Genomic DNA, 22360 nt, shown 5'->3' on the forward strand with positions numbered 1-22360 from the left:
TGGTCTGAGACACAGGTGGGGCTCAGAAAATGAAATAAATTTGTAACAATAAACCCCATACATTCTACTGCCTTTCCATAAGCGGTAAGTCAGAAAAGCTCTTAGGCACATCTTTAGGAATGCCCAGTTTTGCTCTGAAGAGGGTTCTATGTAAGCAAGTGATTTCTGGATTGAGACCTCCACAACTGTACATAGTAAAAAGGAAAGTCCTTGCTGCTAAATCTGACATCTCCTTGATGATCACCACCTGACGGTACATTTTATTGGACGAATATCACAATAAATATTGAGTACCTGGCCAAAAGCATGCCAGCTAGTGACACTTGCAGCTATATCAGCCCTACGCTGATGTTTACAAGATATATTTGGTAGACATTTCAGAGACATGGCAGATCCCAGACCAAGGGCGATGGAAGAAAATGCCTCTGTTGAACAAGTGCTCCCAAGGAAGGGTGGATGAAGACTCTCGCTGCAGCCTGCCTGCTGGACATACAAAGACCACCATTTCTGGATGTGCTCCAACTGTTTCCAGATGAGATGTCCATGCTTTGGCACACGGAGCTGCTCTTCACGCGACAGATCCCACTCACCAAGACATCACCTTTACAGAACCACTACAGAAAACATTTTCCAGCTGTGCTCATTTGCTCTAGTAATTAAAGTATTTCCCACAGCAATTCACAAGGATACCTTACCAACTCAAAACATTTTATTTTCCAGTTTTGAAGCTTCTTCGACTCACAGCCAACCATTCCCAATACTGTTATGAAATTAAGTCTGTAAGAGCAACATTACAAACATATCTGCAGACTAGAATACGCTGATATAAGGCAACATTAGGAATATGCTAATAGCCATAATGTTAAATTCCATTAAGAAGATTTCTCATGTTAAGAAGATCCTAGTTAATTCTACCGTCACACTCTAGAGCAGAGTGAAAATTATCACCTAAATTATTTTTCAAAGAAAAATGCAGATTCACTCACATTAATGGAGTTCAGAAATCTGTATTAATTTCTCAGATTGTCTGCTTAGAAAAAAAGCTAGGTATAAAAATTGTTTCAACCACTTCAAACCAAAAATAATTCATTTTTTTCTAGTAAAATGGAATCCTATTGTTAAAGAAAATATTTTTTACCTCAATCAGTAAGAAAATATTTTGTTTAATTCAACCCCCTTTTCTCCTCCCAGCTTGTTGACTTGTTGGTGAGGTTTTCAGAATATTTCACTTTCCACAGCCAACTCCCAGACTGAAAGTATTTCTGGAATTCCTTAAAAAGTACAAATAAAGCCCCACTATCTGCCTACGTTTGCTCTGATGGAATGTTGTATTTGATGCCTTATAGGTAAAGGACGTTATTAACATCTTTTCTTGCATGAAGCATTTTCCCAGTCTACCATTCCTGCTATACAGATGAAGCATTTTCTTCTAGGGGTCAGACTAGATAAGAGACAAGTGCTAGCATATGGTGCTGTACCTCCTTTCCCAAAAAACAGCATAACCAAATGCTTACTAAACATGGTGTCACTTTATAAATTATAGTGAGCTAAACCAAAGCAATTAGGTTTATCCAAGAACATCAGGATCATTTGGAAAAAATAAAACTAAAACCTTTTTTCAGCAGAACAGAGCAATGGATGTGAATTCAAAAGATCTAGTAGTACTTTAAGTCCAACTGAACACCTGGGCAGGTCAGATTTGGGGTGGAGATGATGGGGAAATAATGTTTGAAAGAGATGATGGGGAAATAATGTTTTGAAAGCAGTATTCACCTCCACAGACACATTGAACGCAAGGATCCTGAGTATCACAGTTCCCATTTTCCACACAGAAAACTCAAGTGCCACGTAATATCCCAGAGCAGTGGCACAGCACATCTCGGACTGACTCCTACTTTCTTTTTTTCCAGACCAGCGACAGAGATCTTCCTTCTCGAGGTGGCGCATCAGCTAATGACATATTTAAATACAGCAACCGTGTATTTACCAAGTTAGGTGGTGAATTGACAAGGAATGTAAGAAGTCTTCCCATAAATGGAAATTTCCATTTATGTAGGTGGAGAGCCCAGGGAGGTTTGGGGATTTAAGAACAAACTTGCAAATGTATTTACTGATCAGAATTAGCTACGGTGACCTTGTGACAGAGTGAGAGCTGATAAATTTTAATGGAGGAAGGATAGGAAAATGCAGTTTGGGACGTATGACATCAATCCAGGCTACCTGAAAGAGGATTAAAAGAATTCAAAATAGATGATAGAAGAATGGCTCTGGGTTAACTTTAAATCACAGCAATTCTAATAGATAAAAAAATATATATCACATTGTGAGACAGTTTGGCTACCATCAAGTGCTCAATCACAGAATAAAAGAACATAGTGTGAAAACGTTCACACCATGTATGATGAATCACTGGAGAATAAATAGGGTTATCATTCCACTCATTGGTCCTTTCAGTGCAGCACACACGCATTTATGTCAGAAGTTGTTCTGACATGGGCAGTGGCTATTTGTGGTGAAAGATGCTCCTGAAGCTGAGCTTCCAGCTCCTGCAGAACAGGAGCACTGGGGGCTTCTAAAAGCCTGGCAATCCATCTTCACTAACTGCACCATTCAGGATAATCTTAGGAGTCTGCTTGCTGTCCCCTTCTTCTTCACAGGCATGCTCTGGAGGCTCTAGTTCATCGTATCTTCTCCGATAGACCACCCTTGACATTAGGGTTATCAGAAACATTTCCATGATGAGGAGCTGGTGGGTTATATCTGAAGAAAACAAAAATGAAAAAAAAGACTACCAGACAAGAAATAAATACCTATCTTATTCACCATCCTCTATGCAAAAGGAACAAGTGTTACCATTCTGCCTCCATAACAGATTGTCTCTCACACTGGGCAATAAAATCAGTTACCGAGTTACAGTACTGCCCATCAATAAGCATGCAGCTAATTAGGCATCCAAAACCCAAGAGATTTAACAGTAATCATGCATGTTGATTTCTTTTTCTTCAATTTCTGATCCCAACTGAAGTTATTCTCTGCAACTATGACAGCTATAAAAGCTGTATCATTGTTTTTTAAATAAAAGCTGAGATTCTCCAAAAGCTACATAATCCCAATAAATAAATATTTGGGGAAAACACCAGATATTGCAGTTAGCAACACTGAACCTTTATAAGCCAATGAAGAGCACCCTTCCCAACAGAACTTACAGGCTCCTCTTGCTGAAGAGGAGAGTGGCGGAGCGCAAGGGATAATTCTTTGCATGGCCAAGATGTTGATAATAGCTGCTTGCAGGTGGTTCAGAATCAGGACAAACTGTGCCAGAAAGAGAAAACAGATGCCTTAGCTACCAGGAGAAGGATTATTGTTCACACAACGATTTTGCTTTCATCATAGACCCTCTTTCACCTCATTCCTCCTTTCTTGCCCTCCCTCTCCTCCATCTACCACCAGGCCACCTACCACTCTGCAAAATTCAAACCACAACAGCCAGGAAGATACTGCTCTTAATGCGGGCATTAAATTAAACCTCTGTTTTTAAAGTGTTTTCTCAACCCTTTATTTGGGAGGTGCAATATACAGAGAGCTCCCAGCTGGGATTTTAAGCAATACTGAGCTCTGAGTAGTAAGTAACAATGTCTGAAAAGCTTCCTGTTAATCTATGAGCTATGCTGTCCCTTAGTGGGAGGAAGCATTCAAAGAATGTTGTTTTTTTGGGTTGTCTCATCTTTTTGCCACAACATGGAGATGCGGTGCTCCCCAAAATATACAGGACTGTCTTCTTTGGCAAAGGGGCTGGCGGATTCTGCGGCTTGGGTTCAGCAGTAATCACACATCACCTTGCCTGCTATTCACTGAGCTAGGCCTTTGCTGTCTCAGAGATATCAGCGTCTCTCTGGTGAAACTGCCTGAGTATAAACCCTCACGTGCACCTTAAACCCGGATTCACCTTGATGCAGCTTTGCATGTGCGACTATCCTGCTGATTGCTTTTATAAGGGTTTAATGATCTACTTATCAGAGCTCTTAGTGCAGCAGCTGTGCTCTGTGTCCTGTACTAGAAGGCTGAATTTCCATCCGTTCTTCTCTCTTCTGGGTGACGTGGGAGAGAGTGGCCTTGTCCCTGTCCCACAGCCTATCTGGGTCTGTTCCTTACTATGTAATGAGTCCCAGCCAGTATTTTCATTATTATCTAACTCTGTAGTGAAGAATGGCCAAGAAAAATATTGTCAAAACAGCACATTATGACATGCCGAAACAGTTCAAACAAAAGCCACCCACACAATGCTCCACATCCTCTCCTCGTTTTTAAAAGTACACACCAGCCTTTTAACATTGTGTTTCAGGATACGGCATCGAAAAAGCTTCCTTCAAGCCCTGCAGAAGGTGCTGTTTTGATTTCAGCTGCCCAGAGATGAATGGATTTCACAAAGGTCTCGCATCTCCAGCACTCTTGAAAGACTAGAGGTAAATTGGCTCAAGCTGAAACTGAACAGCAGCCAAGGAAAGCGCTTCAAAGGGATGCAGCATTAATCAGGTATAAATACGCCTTTGCACAATGCATTTAATGGAAAAAAAATACTATAATCTTTAGGCAAAGGGTCAAGAAACAGAGAGGAGGTGTTGCATCAACAGGAAGAGAAATTCTTACCAGAAATATTAAACTTCTCACCTGATAAAGAGCAAATTTAGGGATGATCTTCTTACAGTTAAGGAGAACCCTGACTTGCTGAAACATGATTCCAACTGGCCACAGAGCAATAATGGTAAGGACAGCAACGAAGCAGCTAATCCATATCGCAGCTCCTTCAGGAGACAACTGAGAAGAAAATCAAACAAATGTACCAATAAAACTTTACAGGGCAGATGTTACTATTTCCAGGCAGAAGCTGCAAACTGGATGATGCAGGCAATAAAATGTGTGTTTCTATCTCCACGAAAGCTGATGCCAGCAGTGGTCGCTGGGGCTTGCATGCGGAAGCTGCACAGCCCTGACCAGAATGCTACCACCGTGGAGGTGTAATGGATGACAAAGCCCCTCCATCTGACCCCAGCAGCGCTCGGGGATGCTCAGCAGCTCATGAGAGTGTACTCAGCAGGACAGCTCAGAGGGGTCGTTTATTTTACCGCCATGAAACATCAACTGCAAAAATACTACTGTTAATCTGAATTATCCAGGAGGTGCAAAACTATTAGCAGATACAGACCTCTCCATCAGCTTGCAGCGTACACAGTACAAAGCAGAAGTACAGTACATGCTTCAGGGTCTCAAAAGAACATGACAAGGACACACTTGGAAACGCTCCCAAATTCCAGACTTTCGTTGTAGGCTAAGATACTAAAATTGAACCAAAAGCTGTGGACTTTGTGGCCCATCTCTGTTTAAAACATTTACTTACATTAGAAAGGCTGTAATTGCCGTTGGTCCAAAGCACTATTGACAGAAACATGAACATAGGTCGGAAGAAAGCAAACTGGAAGGTGCCCAGCTTCAGCCAAAAGAGGGTTTGCCTGGTAAAAAATAAAAATAAAATCACATAGACCAAAGTCTTATTAGCAACCTTAATAACATTTTTGGATGCTGTTAAGCAGCAAAACCTCTCCACTCCTACTGCACATGGCTAAAATCTGGGGAGAAAGAGCTTCAAGATTAAAAAAAAAACTTTCCAAGAATTACCCAGATGTCTATTTAGCAAAGTCTTTCCAAAAGCAATACTTTTCTAACCACAGCACTGGTAGAAGCATACCCAGTTTCTGAACAATGCCACTTGCTCTTGCCTTGTTGCCTTGCTATTTCAGTTCTCTGTCAAAATTGGGCAGAGCAGCCTTCAGCTGAAAGGCAAGGTACTGCAGAGCTTCGATCCCTGACACGGCCAGCCTGCCTCCAGCAGTGATGCTGTCAGACTTTATCTTCCTGCTCAGACAGGACTTGTCTGCCAGTCCTGTGGCAGATCAAGACAAGGAATCATACAAACCTAGGTGAGAGGATGAGTAATTTTTCAGTGCATCATGAATACTGCCATGTAAGCATCTGGTTTTTCTCCTCCGTACAGGAAGAGCAGAAAGGGGCTACCTTTCACTTGGCAAACTGGCAGAAAGCCAGCAGCACAGCTCAGGATTTCCCTACTCCTGTCTCTCAGGAGACAGCCCATACGCAATGACCTGCCCAGCCAATACTAAAGGTCACCAGAAAAGGGGCAGATGCCCTTGCAAACTGAGGACATGAAAGCTGACTGACACAAACTCTCCCCCAGTCTTCACAGGACAATCTATGGCAGCTACTGCTGCTACGTACTTCCCACGCTGTTAATGCTGTCTTCACGCTAGCTCCTCGGCCCCTTGGGACTGCCATCAGATGTGCCTCAGCAGACAACAGGCTGCCAGTTAGTGTGCTATGGGGAACAGACACGAACCAGGAACTGCATGAATTGCTCAATTAATAGAGCTAATAACCACAGAATTATGAACAGCACAAACACATGGGGAGGGGCCTACCACTGTCTGGCCATTTAGTGCCTGTGCCTTTTCAAAGACTCATTATTCCCGAAGGGCTTTGAAGAATAATATGGAGAACAGTGCAATTTCTGCAATGCCAGTTTTTTTTTGTTTGGTTGGTTTTTTTCCTTGGAAGTGCAGGTCTGCTGTTGTTTTTTTTAAGCATCAGACCTCTTCTGCCACATCTCTCTGCTGGACAGCTTGTTGCTTTGCCTTACCTGTCCTCTGTACCCTCTTAGCTTTCCCAGGACTACTCAATAGTATATGACACATGGTCTGATTTTTTGGGGACCCAGGAGTTGGACTTGATAATCCTTGTGGGTCCCTTCCAACTCGGAAATTCTCTGATTCTGTGATTTCTTTTGAAGTAATGAATCCCTCCCTTGGAGTAACTCTGTCTCGCTAGAAGGTATCTATGGGAGGAGCATAAGACTGATCTTTTTCTGGCATAACTTACCCATTTTACATCATTGTATCACATCTATTTCTAGAGGTATATTTTAAGTTTGTTTTTTTTTTTTGCTGCCTATTCTTCTTGGTGTCCCCTCCATGTAAATAAACACTGTTATCCCATTAAAATAAATTCATGGGAACAAGAGTTAAAATTATAATACCAAATGAGGTAAAGAATAATTATTACAATAAAAATGAAGATTTTTTCAAAAGCATACTGTAAGTTAAATTCTTCACATATTTTTCACTGCAGCTTATGCTCCATCAGTAAACCTCCCCTTCAGTCCCTTTCCATCAGCACTGTTTCCTGCTTGTTCCAGGATCCCTCACAAACCGCCGTGCTGCTTTCTGTTTGCCACTCCCTTTTAACCAGACCAAAAAGTCCCTAAGATCCCTTCTGACATGAACGTCTAGACTCTCACAGAAACGTCTCCGTGTTGCACATTCAGCCGTTGAGATTTTGCTGCTAAGGGGAGAAACGTTCTCATGCTCTGTGCCAGTAGGAAAGCCCTGGAACATACGAGGCTTTTGGGCTGTGGAGCAGCATATAAATGGCAGGGTCTGAGCTCCTGCCAGAAGAGGAGCCCCACCAGGCAGGGTTTATGTTACACTCAGTGATTCCTGGAGGTGCAGCTCAGAAAGAAACATTTCAATTTATCAAAGCAAAAGAAATTTTCTTTCAAGACAGACTCAATTTGATGATTTTATTTGTGAAAAATACCCAGTCTGGGGACTTTTATTCCCTCCTGGAATGAAAAGAAACCAAATCCCAATTATCGGGTTTTCTAGAGTGGAAATTCCTCCTCCCACATACCACTGCTTACAGTACGAATGGTTTCTTGGTGAAGAACGGGATTAGCTGGGGAGATAGCACAGAGCTCAGCACTACTGCAGAGAGGGAACGCCGCACTGGGTTAAAGTGAGTTTTGTTGTGCTCTCGCCTCTCCCGCGCAGCTCCGCGTCATACAAATGAAAGAAATTAGCGGCGGCGTGCAGCCCCGAGTGACAGCCCCGTTTAAGAGACAGCTTGAGAGTGGCTTTCGGGAAGCAGGGAGGCCCTTTGCTGTAAGCCTGGCTCGCCAAGCTGGCTGAATTCCAGCTGCAGTTTTCCAGCTGGGAAATCTTAAAGGGCAACTCACCTAGTGATGCGCACGCCGGGGAGGCAAAGGCAGCAGCAGCAGCAGGGACCCGTGCTGATCTTGAAGCGACCATTTTCAAACCGCCTGAGGAACAGCTTTTGGCCCCCACACTCTTTAATCATCATCATCAGGAACTTGTGGATAACTATGGCAAAAAATCTAGGAGAGGAAGAAAAAGCCAGCTTGGACGGAGTTTCTGCTTGCCTCTCGCACGTGCCTGCACAGACCAGTCCTGTCCGGGTTTTTTAAACTTTCTGGCCAGGTTGTTTAAAGTTCGTGATTTGCAATCAACAGAAAGTCTGGCACTTGCTGTGAAAAATCTTCAGGTTTTCCCCAAGGCACGCTGGTGGCAGTCAGTATCACAGGCTTTTTTGCCCAGGTCATTGTAGCCGTATTTTTCTACCAGTTATCTAGTCCTGACTGGTCCAACCTTTTCAGAACAAGTCCTATTCCTCCTCTTAAAAAAACAATAACAATAAAACCCACAGAAGAAAAAGCAACACCACCACATGGCTAGGTTTGTGTGTGCATTTAGGTAGCATCATGTGCTGCCCCAGCCAGGGTGCGGTTCCTCTGCAGCCGAAGCAGATCCAGGCACTGTCTGCTGCAGCCCCTCCTCTCCCTCCTTCACCAGCTACACATTCTCAGCCCTTCCCAGGAACTACAGATCGTGCAGCCGCCCTTTCCTCCCGGCCCCACACAGATTTAGGAACCAATTCGCTGAAATACAACCCCACCAAATAAGAGGTCCTCTCCAGCTGCACTGGCTCCTTGAAGGAGCTTGCTGAGCAGCTGGAAAAGTGCTCCTTCAATCTCCTTCAATGGGGCAAGGGAAGGGACAGAAACCTGCAGCTTGGCCAAGAGAGGAGCGGGACTGAGGTAGGCTCAACGTGCCATAGGACTGGATCCTGAGAGTAACCTGGACTACCTCCATTCATTGCAACGTGCTAGAAGTCCCACTGCTTTGCTTTCCATCCTCTTTTACTCTCCTCTCTTAGCAGATGCACTGTGACACGGGGTGGGGCAATTCACAAGCCTGTGATACTGTCCCACACTGGGTTCCAAAACCATCCTGGCCCTCGTGGTGTGCCCATGGCCGCAGCGTGCCCCCACCAGGCTCTGCCTCGAGGGCTGCCCCATCACCTCCAGGAAGCAGGGACCGCGCTTCTCCACTCCTCTCTGTGCATGTCAGAGCTGTCACGCGTGCACGGAAAGTGCTTTTATCAGGACAAGTGCAGAACATTTTTACATTGATATACTCACTGGAGGTTCACTTGCCACCATTAATAATAGACCTATAGAGCTCATCATTAACAAAAGCACAGAGAAGAAGCCACAGGTCAGAATCTCATTCCACATGACACTCGGAGAGAGAAAAGAGTGCTACTTCAAAGCTCCCGTCAGTCACGGCGATCAATTACATGCAAGTCACAGTTCTTTCATCCTGACGTCCCCACACTAGGGGGCTGCAGCACTGGGAACTGCTTCAGCGTTTTCCACCTCCCATAAAAGAGCTGCCAAGAGATTTCAACTCAAACCAAAAATTACTAAATTGTTAAATTTACAAAATGACTGTGTTTACCAAGACTAGCAGATGTTTAAAGGGAAGAAATGCAGGGTCTGGGGCAACATTTAGAACAAGCAGAATACTCACACTGCTGCTGTGAAATCTGTAAACATTGTTGAGCGAGGAATCCACATGCCAATGCATGAGGTAGTAGCAATCACCTACAGAGAAAGGGAGGAGGGCTGTGTGAAGGGCAGAGATAAAGCAGGCTCATGCAGATTTTCAGGGAAATGCTAATTTCAACATTCAGTTTCATGTCTTTTCCATAATACTTACTGGAGCCGCAGCATTTATCCAAATTAAGATTGATCTTTTGGAGGAGGGGATTTTCCTGTAGATGTAGATCACTTCCTCTATAAATACCAGATCAGCAATTAGCGTCATCAGAGTCAAGATTGCAAAGAGAAATCTACCAGCTAGGTCAAGGCCTGCAGAACGTGAAAAGAAAACAAGCAAACAAACAATCTGGTTCATGTCATCGGCACTCCAAACTTTAATGTAAAAAGAGCATCTTGGAGAGAGGCATCTTAGTGCTGTTCCTGCAAAATCTTGCACTGAAGGGAGGGTGCAATGAAGACTGAGCCAGGCTCTTTTCTGTGGTGCCCAGTGCCAGGACAGGAGGCAATGGGCATGAGCTGAAACACACCAGGCAGCACTTCTGTGCTGTGTGGGTGACAGAGCGCTGGCACAGGCTGCCCAGAGAGCTGTGGGGTCTCCTCCTTGGGGATCTCTAAAAGCCGCCTGGGCCTGGCCCTGGGCCGCCTGCTCTGGGTGCCTGGGCAGGGCTTGGAGCAGGTGGCCTCCAGGGGTCCCCACCAGCCCCAGCCATGCTGTGGTTTTGCATGGTTCATCCTTAGCTACACACAGGGACCACTGACTTCACAGGATGATTCAAGTACTTAAATTTAAGTTCATAAATAAATCTTCTCGGGATCCTCAGGCAGCATATGGGAGCAATATGCCTCCACGTTCCCAAAGCATTCCGCAAAAGTCCCCTTCAGAAGGGGAGGGACCCAGGGCCAGTGTGCTCAGATGGCTATAAATAAACAGACAGAAACCAGAGGATGTTCTGGGAGCTTTACCAAGCACACTACAAGCAACGGTGTATTCGCTTGGAGTAAGTTCTTTGCTTCTGTCGCAGGTTTGGGGACTGCCTGTCCCCAACCCCCTAGGCGTGCTAACCTTCTCGGAGGCAGCTTGCGGGGCGTGCAAGTTCCTGATGGTTCACGCCTGATGCACACCGGGTGTGCAGATCGGCATTCACCCGTGGCAGGGGTGGATTTTCTCCCAAGGAAGGCACTTCCAGAGACGGAGGGAAGCACGGCGGGGAGGCCACGCTTCATTTCGGAACAGTTTGCGGCCACCCAACACTGGCAAGGCCCACGAAGGAACAAAGGCGTGCCTCCTTCCCGGCTCTTTGACCGGCCCAGCCCCACGGCCCGAAGCCAGGACCCTTCCCTGCCTCCCCCTGCACCCCCTGCCCGAGGAGCCGCCGTGCTGGGCGCCCCGGCTCAGGGTGGGCACCCCCGGGGGCCGCCCCGCGCCCCCCGCCCGCCGCCGCCCCGCTCCCTCAGCCCCGGGGGACCCGCGCCCTCCTCGCTGCCTCCCCGCCTGCCCCCGCCTCCCTCCCCGGCACCCCCAGGCCACGAAGCGGCGGCGGGCAGCCCCCGGCACTCACTGCCCAGCAGCTCCCAGGCGAAGGGCGGCTCGCTGGCGCCGCAGGGCGGGAGGAGGGTCGCGTTCCCCTCGCCCTCCATGGCGCCCGGAGGGGGACGGGGACGGCGACCGGGAGATGGCCGCGGGTGGGAGCCGGCCCGCGGCTCCCTGCGGAGCCCGGCCCTGGCGAGCGGAGGCCGGGCAGGGCCGAGGGGCGGCTAATGATTAGCCCGGGCCGGCGGGCGGCCTCCGAGCCTGGCCCGGCCTCCGCGCTGCCTCAGGCGCCGGGCGGCCCCGGGCTCACGGTGCCTCCCCGCCGGGCACCCCTCGTTGGCCACCGCTGGGTTGGGAGTGGCATCGGGGCTTCCCCTGGAGGCTTTCCTCGTAGGCTCCTCGATGAGCCTGGCTGCCAGGAGATGAGGCCCGCACCTTCTCATGTGCTGGTGGGCATGAGGGCGGGGAGCACCCGGGGGGGTTCTCTGCTCCCCGTGTTTGTTTCACCCGCTGGTGGGGTCCCTGTAGGATCTTCTCCAGGGTCTGCACTGTGCAACATCTTCAGGCCGTTCTCTGGAAAAAGGGAATGGGTAATGGAGCCCGATGGTGCTTGGTGATGCTGCCTCAAGGCCAGGCTGGATGGGGCTTTGGGCAGCCTGGTCTGGTGGGGGTGTCCCTGCTCATGGCAGGGGGCTGCAACTCACTGCTCTTTGAAGAAGTCCCTTCCCGCCCAAAGCACCCTATCGTTCCGAGCTGCTGCTGAGCTGGGGATGGTCAGGCAGAAAGGTGGCTGCAAGGAGCAGCAGGAGGGCTGGTGCAGCGCGGGGTGGCCAAGCAGCAGGTGACACTCGGTACCAATAATAAATGCAAGGTGGTGTTCAGGGAGGGGACGACAACGCTACCTGCCTACACCATGAGTGTGGCTGTTGCCACTCAGGAGTAGGGTTTTGGAGCCACTGTGGACAGTCCTCAGAAATGACGGCTGAGGAATCAGCATGGTTGAAAATGCAAAGGCAAGTTAGGAGCTGCTGGGTACAGGAGCAAGCACACAAAACAGCTAAAGCACACATGGAGGCCTCCCTTCATCAAGGTAGTATTCAGGGAGCTTGGACAAAGTGAATTTAGGGACTGTGGGACATTCATAGGCACCACAGACGCCCAAGTGGTAAACCCTGCCATCTTGGAGTTTTCACAGGGTTCCCGAAGGTTTTACAGGAAGGACAGTTTGTACGCTGGGATGCAAGGAAAGGCCCTGCTCAGTGGCTAAACGCCAGCAGGTACTCGATCCAGACAAGGCAGAGCCCTTCCACTGTGGCAGACTGGGGAGCCAGACAGATGAGGCTACCGACAGCCTCTTCTGTTGCTGTCAGGGGGGCTTGCCTTTAGGGCAGGATGATTTATTACGAGTCCTCCCTACCATTGCTCTCATTTTCTCTGCACTGAAATGTGCTTTGTAGTTTCACCAGGCGGGCTGCAGCAGCGGCTGACTGCTGGAGTGTGGTATCTGTGCAGCCCTCACAGGCTTTCCAGAGCATCCAACATCACGAATGTCTTCTGCCGTCCAGATGCTGAAAAGATGCAGGCAACATTTGTGAAGCACGGCTCCAGCACATTCTCTGTTTAGAAGCCTGTTCACACATCCTGAAGAGACAGTTGCTAGTGAAGGGAGAAATACTCATTAGTAACCCTTAATACAACATACTTTTTCTCCCTAGTTTGCTTTATATATATATTTTTTTAATTTAAATATTTGAAGCTGATCACATTCTGAAACATGACTGGGAGTTAGCCTTTGCTGAGATGGCCAAAGGTCTTTGAAGGTTCTTCCTGAGCAGAGACAACAGGATTCCCATCTGCTGCTGTTTTAGTTGCCAGCTTCTCTCATTCCCTGAAAGCTAAAAATAACAATTTCTTTCCTGGGAATCCTTTCCTTGAGTGAGGCAGGTTTGTCAATGCTTTTGTTCAAGAATCTGGTACATGAAGTATGGGCGTGACAGAACTCATGGCTATTTTATCATATTTAGAAGAAACCCAGAGTCTGCTTTGACTTCACGGTTCCTTGAAGAATTCATATGGTAACAATTTTGGATTTGGCTGTCATATTTCAGTTATTCAGCAATGCCAGTTTGGAACAACTACTGCAGCATACACTAAACGTGGCATTAGAGAATTTCCTCTCATGAACCTATAGAGATGTAACTGGTGTAAGTTTAAAGGTTAAGGATTAATTATCAACTGCTACTGTAAGAGATCCATCCTCCTCTCTTCTGCTGGAGTCTCCAACACAGGATAGAGTCTAAAAAACACTTATCTTCTGTAATTTCTTTTTGTTAGAAACACCATTTGCCATGTTTGGGTCAAATATCATCTCTTCTTCACATTCTGGGCTCTTTCTTAAGAAAAAGACTTGCCTGACAGACCTTAAATTTAATAAATCGGGCTGAAGAGCATACCAGGATGCCTCAGCTCCCACAGCTGGAGGTCTGCTGCTCTGCGCACACTTCCTTAGCCCCAGTGCTTCGTCAGTGCCCTCTCAGCATTGGCCTCAAAGACAAATGCTGGGCGTCGAGACCAATGCAAAACCCTTCAAATCCCCTGGAGCTGAAGTACATTTTGCTCCCAGCTCCACTAGTCCACTTTTTAGTTTAACCCTTTAGTTTAATATATGGCACTTGCCACAAAAGAAAAGAAAAGAAAAGAAAAGAAAAGAAAAGAAAAGAAAAGAAAAGAAAGAAAGAAAGAAAGAAAGAAAGAAAGAAAGAAAGAAAGAAAGAAAGAAAGAAAGAAAGAAAGAAAGAAAGAAAGAAAGAAAGAAAGAAAGAAAGAAAGAAAGAAAGAAAGAAAGAAAGAAAGAAAGAAAGAAAGAAAGAAAGAAAGAAAGAAAGAAAGAAAGAAAGAAAGAAAGACCTTACTTTACTTTCAGCAGCAGAGGCATTCATAGATCAGTCACCTATCCATTTAGATGCATCAAGAGATAAAGAACACCTGTGAATGCAGTTCCCTGTGTGTGTTTACTGGGGGCTTTCAAGTACTCTGTGGCTCAGCGCCCTTCCAAGCACCGTGCTGCTCAGATTTCTTCCTTAAGAAACATGCCCCCTCGTTGCTACCAGCCTGCTCTTCTTTCAAAGTTCGGCCCAGATGTTTATCTTCCCTCCCATTTGATGATGACTTTCACTTTCACCTGCCTCACAGGAATAACAGCATTCTCTCCGCTCCCCTGAGCTGAGCACATTGTTGTGATCGCTGCCCTCCCAGTGCGCGGCCCCTGTTGCCACCTGTGTTTGTCTCTGCCGGAGGCAGGCTTCTGCTGGCCTGCAGAAGCTGACACGGCCCCTTCATTGCAGATTGGTGGGCCAAGCCCATACAGAAGGTGTCCTGGCTCATGAATCGACCAGCAGGAGATCCCGAATGCTCTCAAAGGAGAAGCTCCAAGCTCTATCACATAGGTTATATAGGATAGGATAGGGTATTTTGGTAGTAGGGAAATCTGGCGGACGTCATTGTCATCAGTGCAGTCAAAGACCTTTTTTGGCAGACGAATTATGTTCAGCTGAGTTCAAGCTAATAAGAAAAGTGTGCATTAGAAAAATAAATCATCCATTTTTAGTGCCATACGACTGTGCATCAGATTTCTCCCAAGTTTGGATGCCCAACCAGCCAAGAAAAGTCAGCTAAAATTTTCCAGCTTCCAAAAGCCTGGACAAGTCTAGTAATGAAATTAAACCAAATTTCTCAGCTACAGCATGCTATGTAGTTGAACTTAAATATAACTTAGCTTTTTCCACTATAAAGCCATTGACTTTTCACCTCCTGCCAGTAATAAGTTGGCAATTTCAGAAGGGGTGGCTCATTAATGTGAGATAAGACCTCTATCACCGTTAAATAAATTAATAACGGGATTGGCTTGTTATTTGGCTCCTGGCAGCAACTGTAAAAATCAAGAAGTACAGCGACTACAATGAAATAAATCAGGATAACAAAACAAAATTGTGATTTTCATGCCCATTCAGATGGACAGATTTCCACCAAAAACAACAACAACAACAACAAACCCTGTCAGGTGTGCCCGAAGCTTTACATTTGTGCTTTTAATAGGAAAGCTTAGACAAAGACTTTTATTCTATGTCGGTACAGAAGTAGTGAAAGAGGAAAGAGAGGGGCTTTCGTTGGAGGTGAAGCTAAACAAGAGTTTTATTTTCTCAGTTGCAAAATAGTAAATTGGTTTCTGGCAGTCAATGTAGGTGAGAAATATAAAGATGCGCAATCAAGCCCTTATTTTTGTAACATGTTGCTACACTTTTGTCCAGATATAAGTAATTATTGCCATGTCTTACCTTTTTTAAGTAACTTATGAGCCACTGGATTTGGTGGTAGAACAAGAGAAAGGAAATTCACAGCACTTCACAGTAGAACAAAGAGCTGAAAGCACCTTATAAAATTAGGACCCTAAGTTGGTGGTGAGGGCGGGTAGCCAACAATCAGCATCCTGAGGTAGAATAGAGGCAGGAAGTGCATTTTCTCTGCCGTTGCTGTGATAAAGTACATATATTTGATTGCAGAGCTTTTCAGCACTGGGAGAAGTTTTTCTCCAAAGGAGTGTTGATGAGCGGTAAGACAAGTATGTCTAAAGGACCAAGTAAGTGCCACTTTGTGAGCATCTCGTATGTGTCCAAGGGCAGTGATGGGTAAAGACAACCCTCACAGACCTTCGGCATCAAAGAGAATAGACGAGGATTAAGATGTTCTTTCACTAGGGTAAGTTTCTGTAGATTTTCTCCTTCCCGGTCTTGATTTATGATCCCCAAATTCTAGATGAGAGCTGACAAGAATTCTGAGATCTTTTTGTGTGTCAAAAATGTCAGATTGTCTGAACTGAAGCTTAGGAGGTGCAATTATTAAAAGATTATTGATGGGAAACTATTTTATAACCTTGGATTATGTGGAAATATTTTGACTGGACGCTTCCTACATGAACTGTTCTGTACCTGCTGTTCAAAAACAAATTTTGAAATCTCAAACATTTTGAAAACCCTTAAAATAAATTAAAAAAAATACAGGTGACAGAAATCAAAGTGCAGTGTTTCAAAATGCACAAAAATTGGTTTACTTATTTCCTGTTATTAAAGTTTCTGCTTTTCAACTTGATTTGGGATAGTGGACCTTAACAAAAGCTGAGGACCTCTTTATGGAACAGGTTAGGTAGCATTAAAACAGCTATGCTCAAATTCATGTTCGACAGCTGCTTCCTAGAGGGGAAAGTAGGGGTCTCTTTGGAAGGCAGCAATGTTATTCCGACTGGAAGACGTCATCAGGCACGCTGCAGTTAATGACTAAGGCTGCTTAAACCGCAACAGTCAGGTGCTGGGCAAGATAGGTCATGCATTTCTTCCCACACGTTGTAACATGACAGAAATGTTTTTTGCTCCTTCTGTATTGCTATTACTGGGAGAGGGGAAAAAAAAAAAGGCAAAAAAGGCAAAACAAACAACAAACAAACAAACAAAAAAACACAACACCAAAACTGTAATATATAATAAAGGAAATAAGACAGGACAGCCTTTAAAACTGGAGCTATGTTGACTTTTGTAACAAGCAGACCACACACCAGAAAACAAGGAGAAACAAACACGTGTATGAATGCAAAACACTGTCAGCACGGGTTTTAGCCGCACTGTCAGGGAGACTGCCTGTGCCAATAGCCTAAACACAAGCAAGAGCCTGGGCAGTGTACGTACACAATCAATGCTACATCCTGAAGCTCTGCTTTTTACCTTTACATAAGCACAGCCTGTGAAATTCTGATGCTCGGTTTGCAAGAAATGTTACAAGTAAATGTTAGGGAAATTGAGTGCTTATAGTGTCTGTTTATTCCTCCTCCAGAATGAAGAACCTTGTTGGTTTCCAACTAGTGTTGGAGATGAGCTCATAAGTCAGAAGAAAAATGCTGTTTTCAGTTTGATGTTTTTTGAAAGCTACCTCAGTTTTACAACTGTCCCTACAAGCAAGGGAAGTCCGTGGTTTTAAAAGCATTGGAAACACATAGGCAATGTCTGAGTTTGCGCTGAACTGTGAAGGTAAAAGGAGAGCACAGACATGAAGTGTTTGGACCATGCTCTCAGGCACATGGTCTGAGTTTTTGGGTGGTCCTTTGGGGACCCAGGAGTTGGACTCGATGATCCTTGTGGGTCCCTTCCAACTCGGGATATTCTATGATTCTGTGTTTCAAATGGCATTGAGTTCTGAATTTTCGTCTTGCAGTTCATACACAAACTGAGCCAACAGGAGCAGCGGGGGAGATTTTGGTAGAGATGCAAGACTGTCTGGAACATGGCTTGTCTGGAAAGGAAAAGTAAAACCAGTCAAATAAACATTAGGCACACATTTGTAATAATTGAAAGATTTACTGTCTCCAGATGAGAACTGGAACTTAGGCTTCAGTCAAAAAACAAAACTCAACAGGAACAACTGGATGGTTTGAGAAATTATGAAATAATTTAGAGGTCCTGGAAAACTAGAAAAAAACTATGACATTGTTAGTGGGCATGGGGTGGGAGGCTGTGTAGATGTCTGTTGCACAGCCCTCTTTGTGCAGTGTCTGCACCTCTGATCTCTGTGTGGAGACAAATGCCCAGGGACATCTCCTGTCTTGAGGACAGACAGTCCATCCTCTCCAGGACCTTGCCAATTCTTTGTGCTTCTACAGAACAGAAAACACACACAAACCACCGGCTTGGAAAAGACCCTGTAGCTTTCTCCAGTGTACCACTACAAGTTTTTTACAATGTGCAACGAGTTGTTGCAGCACGTGAGGGTTTCAGCGTCTGGACTCGGAGCATAGAAGAAAGCTCAAGGGAATGGCCAATTTTTGTGTTTTCCGGTGTATGACAGGAAAATATTCACATCTTAGTGGTATTGCCTTGATAATGAATAACCTGTGCTGTTCTTGTTTGTTTGTTTGCCTGTTTGTTTAATGATATTTTTCTCTTAAACATCCTTTGCATTAATGGGCTTGAACACATGCACCCACACACACAGAGCTCTAAGTATAAACCTCAGCTGAGGTCTCCCCTTCATCAAAAGAGGAGAGCCACCACCGTGTTGGGCACTACAAGTAATCTGTCTTTAGGAACAAAGGGTTGGACAGTGTAACACCATGCAGGCAGGAAATAAGTCCAAATGTTTTGTTGCCATTGCATCTGCATTTAGACATAAATACGGGTCTCGTGAATACAATGAAGGAGATTTTGCGGTAGCTGTGGTGTCTTTTTGGTTTTGGCAAGGACTTCTTTCATCCTAAGTCAAACAACCAGTCTAAGTCTCAGTCTGTGTGATGGCAAAACTGTACTTACCTGAAGAACAGAGCAGAGGGAGGCTTCCTCAGCCGATGTTTGCAGTGCTTTGCAAAAGGACAGGAAACATTAAAATACTTACTGATCGCCAAACTAGCAGGCAGGTGAATTTGTAAATTTATTGTCTCTCAATATTTCTTTAAAAAGCAGTCACTGAATTCAAATATTTAGATTTGTTAGGCAGATTGTTATGATTTATTCCAAAGTACAGGGTTAAAGGCCTCACTTACAGAGAGAGGGAGACGCTGCATATGTGCATTATCTGGTATTTGTAGTAGCCAAAGGATGGGTTCAGATCAGCTCATTTCTTTAACATAATGAACCACAATGACTGTGTATCTTTGCAGCTGTCAGAGGTTACAGCAAGAAATCTCTGACTGTCCAAAGAGCAAAATGGAGCCTGAAGTAATACAAAAAGTCATCACCAAATAACTGCAAGGATAGATTGATTCATGCCAGCCTTAAAAGAAATTGCATGGTTGTAGTGAGCATATATAAATACAGAGAGAGAAACGTTTCAGTTTCTGTGTGCTTCCATCCTCGCAAACCTTCACCTGAAATCTAATAGCCATCTTTTCGTTCCTGATGCTTTAAATAAATATGCTACAAAAATGCTGCCTTCTAACGCAGTTCTGCCTAAGCAGCATTGACAGTCTCCTGACAGACTTAACTCTCGTGATTCACGGGTACGGAAGATGATGCATTAAGGAAATTAGAGAAGACTGCTAGAAATGAAAAGCTATTTGAATTGGAATAGCTGTAATGAGTATTGTCCTCTAATATCTACATATCTGGATTTCGTCTGAAGGCAGTTTTCTTCCACTCCTCGCACAATTTCATCCCACTTAGTTCAAAATGTCCATTTCTCATCCCCTTTCATTCTGAACACACACAGATGCACAGCGTAGTCATCCTGACTTGAGACTCGGGTTCCCCAGTGGTTGTCTCCACTTTGCAGAGCCAAGTGGGACTTTCAGGATACTATAACTGGCTTAACTCGGAAGGGCTTCCAACACCTGTCCAGCGGGGTGAAACTGGGAGAGTCTTTCCATAAGGAAGCAGAAGTAGGATCTGCCAGTAGGCAGCTTGGGAGTTCATGGTTAAATCTTTCCAGCTATGACAGAAATTCCCACTCCAAATGTCAGAGTTTTGGTACTCCTGCATTTCCAGAAGGTCTGCATCTGACCTGGTGGGGGAAAAAAAAAAAAAAAAAAAAAGGCAGATGTCTCGGTGAGGTGGCCACGGGCAAGCTCCTAACCTGCGAGGAGGATGTCACCCCCACACAGCACGGCACCCCCAGGGTGATATGAACATGCTTATTCTGGCACCTTCATGCCCACCTTGGCAGGGGTGGGACAGGAAGGCTGGGGCCAAGGAGCAGGAGGAGAGATGCCTGCCATGCTCCCAGCAAAGGCTGGGACCTCAGGGCTGCAGGACTTGGCTGGGGCTCGGGGCCAGCAGCCAGCAGCTGAGGGGCGGTGGAAGACTGGTCACATCCCTCCAAAGTCTCCCTGCTTTCAGGCTGCTCTGCAGTTAGCAAGCTGATTTCCGTGGCATTCTGCTTGACTGAGGATAGCTGCAGCAGCAGATCCCAGATGCCCAGCTTGTTTTCGTATCGCCAAAGCCATTTTTAACGCCCGTCCCAAGGTGTTATTCTCTGATTCTCCCAGACAAACCTGTCAATGTAAATGCACACACCCCAGCAAGGTGAATTTCATCAACATCTGTTTCAGGAAGGAGGGAAATGCTCTAGAGCATCTAGAAATAGTACTGCTTAATGCTTCGATTTTGTTCCTTGAACCATTTTCAAGACAGCTGTTACATATCCCTCTTGCCTTTCATCATCTCACTTCAGGACATGCAATAAATATATTCCGATGTTGCTACCAGAATTCCTGAGGGGAAAAAAATCATTATGAAAAGATCACTAAAAAAATGATACAAAGGAAAGAGGAAGAAAACCAGATGTTTTGCATGCTAGTGAGGCAAAGTTTGTAGGGAAAGATAATGAATGTTATTAGCCCAGCTGAGGAAGCTAGGAAAAAGATACAGGAAAGCTTTCAAATGTGAGAAACCTTCAGATCTGCAACAGCAGTGTGCTGGTGACATTTTAATAGATATTTTTGCTTCCCCAGGAAAATTTATGGCTCAAACACAGCAAAACTTAGGCAGCTTTTTAACTGCAGGTAAGCTTAAAAAGCAGAAGAAATTATAACATTTTATGAGCTGGCCACTACAGAAACCTTTTCTTACGTCTTTCTCTTGAGTTTGATGAATTCTCAATATTTTCAGACACTGCTTACATTCCCAGTGGCCTCCTTCTCTCTTACCTCCACTTGCCTCTTGCATTATCTCCTCTTGCCACCAATTTCCTCTTTCCTACCATTTGACTAGCTGACTAGCACCTTCGTAGAGCAACTATCGCAGCTCCCCCAGCATCTCTGTCAACCTTGCTGACAGCTGCATAATGTGGTATCTGTCCTGTTTCAGAAATGCCATTCCCACATAATCATTTTCAGAGAATAAGTTATCTCATGCCCTATGTTTCTTTCCTCTGTCCCCCCATTCTACATAGTCAGCTTCCAGTTTCTCCAGTCTTTACTCCCCAGCAGTTCTTTCTGACTTTGTAAGTGGAAGCTGCATGAGTTCCACCTGAATGCCGAGCCGTGTATTTTTGGGGGGGCAGATGTTCAAGTCTCACAACAGCAAATGATTATCTTGTCTGACTGACAGGTAGTACTCAGGGTCAGATTTCTGCCGTGCAGACATAATTGCATGGTCTGAAAATAATTTACATAAACATTTGACAACATTTGCATGGTATTTACTATGGCCGAGAAGCATTAGTGTCAATAAAACTAATTCAGTGAAATTGTTCTCTCTCAAGAAAGTATGGAAACTTCATAACACTTGGTTTTGATTTTTTTTTGTCTAATTTTCTGCAAGAATCTCAGCTTTTGCTCAAAATAAAATTCCATTTTAAAGACATTTTTATTAGTAAAAAATATTGTAAATGTGATCTATACATTAAAGACTATATATATATATGTGTCTTTTAAGCTCATAATTCTGTGAACCAGTCTTGTAACAGCTTAACACTGAACACTGAGGAAAATATATTCAAATCAAAACTATGCTTTTAATGATTCTTGGGAAAATTTTTCCAACATTTGACAAACCTGTTCCCTTTTTAAAAGTCAGGTATAATGCCTCTGGTGTTTAAAAATAGACATAAACACGGCGTTGTTACATACTCAGTATGGTTCCCAAATGCATTAATGTGCTTCTGGTTCTTGCAGTGCTGGAAGAAGGGGTGTCTCCTTGCTGTTATTTGCTTGCTGCCTGCAGTTCCTACTGCCCGTAGCAGCCTTTGTGGAAGCTGTTTCTATCCCACTGGAAAGTTACTGACCTATATACAACGGTGTGGAGCCAGCTGAGGGGGGGTCTCTGGTAAGCCACAATGCAGCAAAGGCAATACCCAGTTCAGGAGCTTAAAGGTGTGCCCGTGCCTGGGCAACTCACTACCCTTGTGTGCCCACGGAGAACATCTGTATCTCAGCTGTGTTCCAGTGCCTGTTCTCCATTCACTCCTTTCACCCATGTGTAGGACACCCATAAACCAGCAAGAGATGTTGTTTTAGGGAAATGCCAAGCTGTCACTGTGGGTCAGACAGAGCTGCAGGATGGCAGAGGTGGGAGGGCTCCTCTGGA

General features: G+C 45.1%; 1 protein-coding gene across 2 annotated transcripts; it reads right to left on the reverse strand.

The window, feature by feature from the left end:
• Nucleotides 1-1961: 1961 nt before the first annotated feature.
• LOC118164658 (organic solute transporter subunit alpha-like) lies at nt 1962-11505 on the reverse strand. Of its 2 annotated transcripts, none has more exons than XM_035322695.1 (8): nt 11329-11505; nt 9927-10078; nt 9738-9811; nt 8084-8242; nt 5396-5507; nt 4669-4815; nt 3207-3312; nt 1962-2760 (listed from the first exon to the last, which is right to left on the reverse strand). In XM_035322695.1, the coding sequence occupies exons 1-8, from the start codon at nt 11405-11407 to the stop codon at nt 2573-2575; spliced, it is 1017 nt and encodes a 338-aa protein (XP_035178586.1). In that variant the 5' UTR covers nt 11408-11505; the 3' UTR covers nt 1962-2572. The 2 variants fall into 2 exon arrangements, with proteins under 2 accessions (XP_035178586.1, XP_035179259.1); XM_035323368.1 differs by lacking the exon at nt 11329-11505 and adding an exon at nt 10550-10604.
• Between the last annotated feature and the right edge of the window lie 10855 nt (nt 11506-22360).

The sequence above is a fragment of the Oxyura jamaicensis genome, chromosome 1, assembly GCF_011077185.1.
Source record: "Oxyura jamaicensis isolate SHBP4307 breed ruddy duck chromosome 1, BPBGC_Ojam_1.0, whole genome shotgun sequence".
In the NCBI taxonomy this organism is placed as follows: Eukaryota; Metazoa; Chordata; class Aves; order Anseriformes; family Anatidae; genus Oxyura; species Oxyura jamaicensis.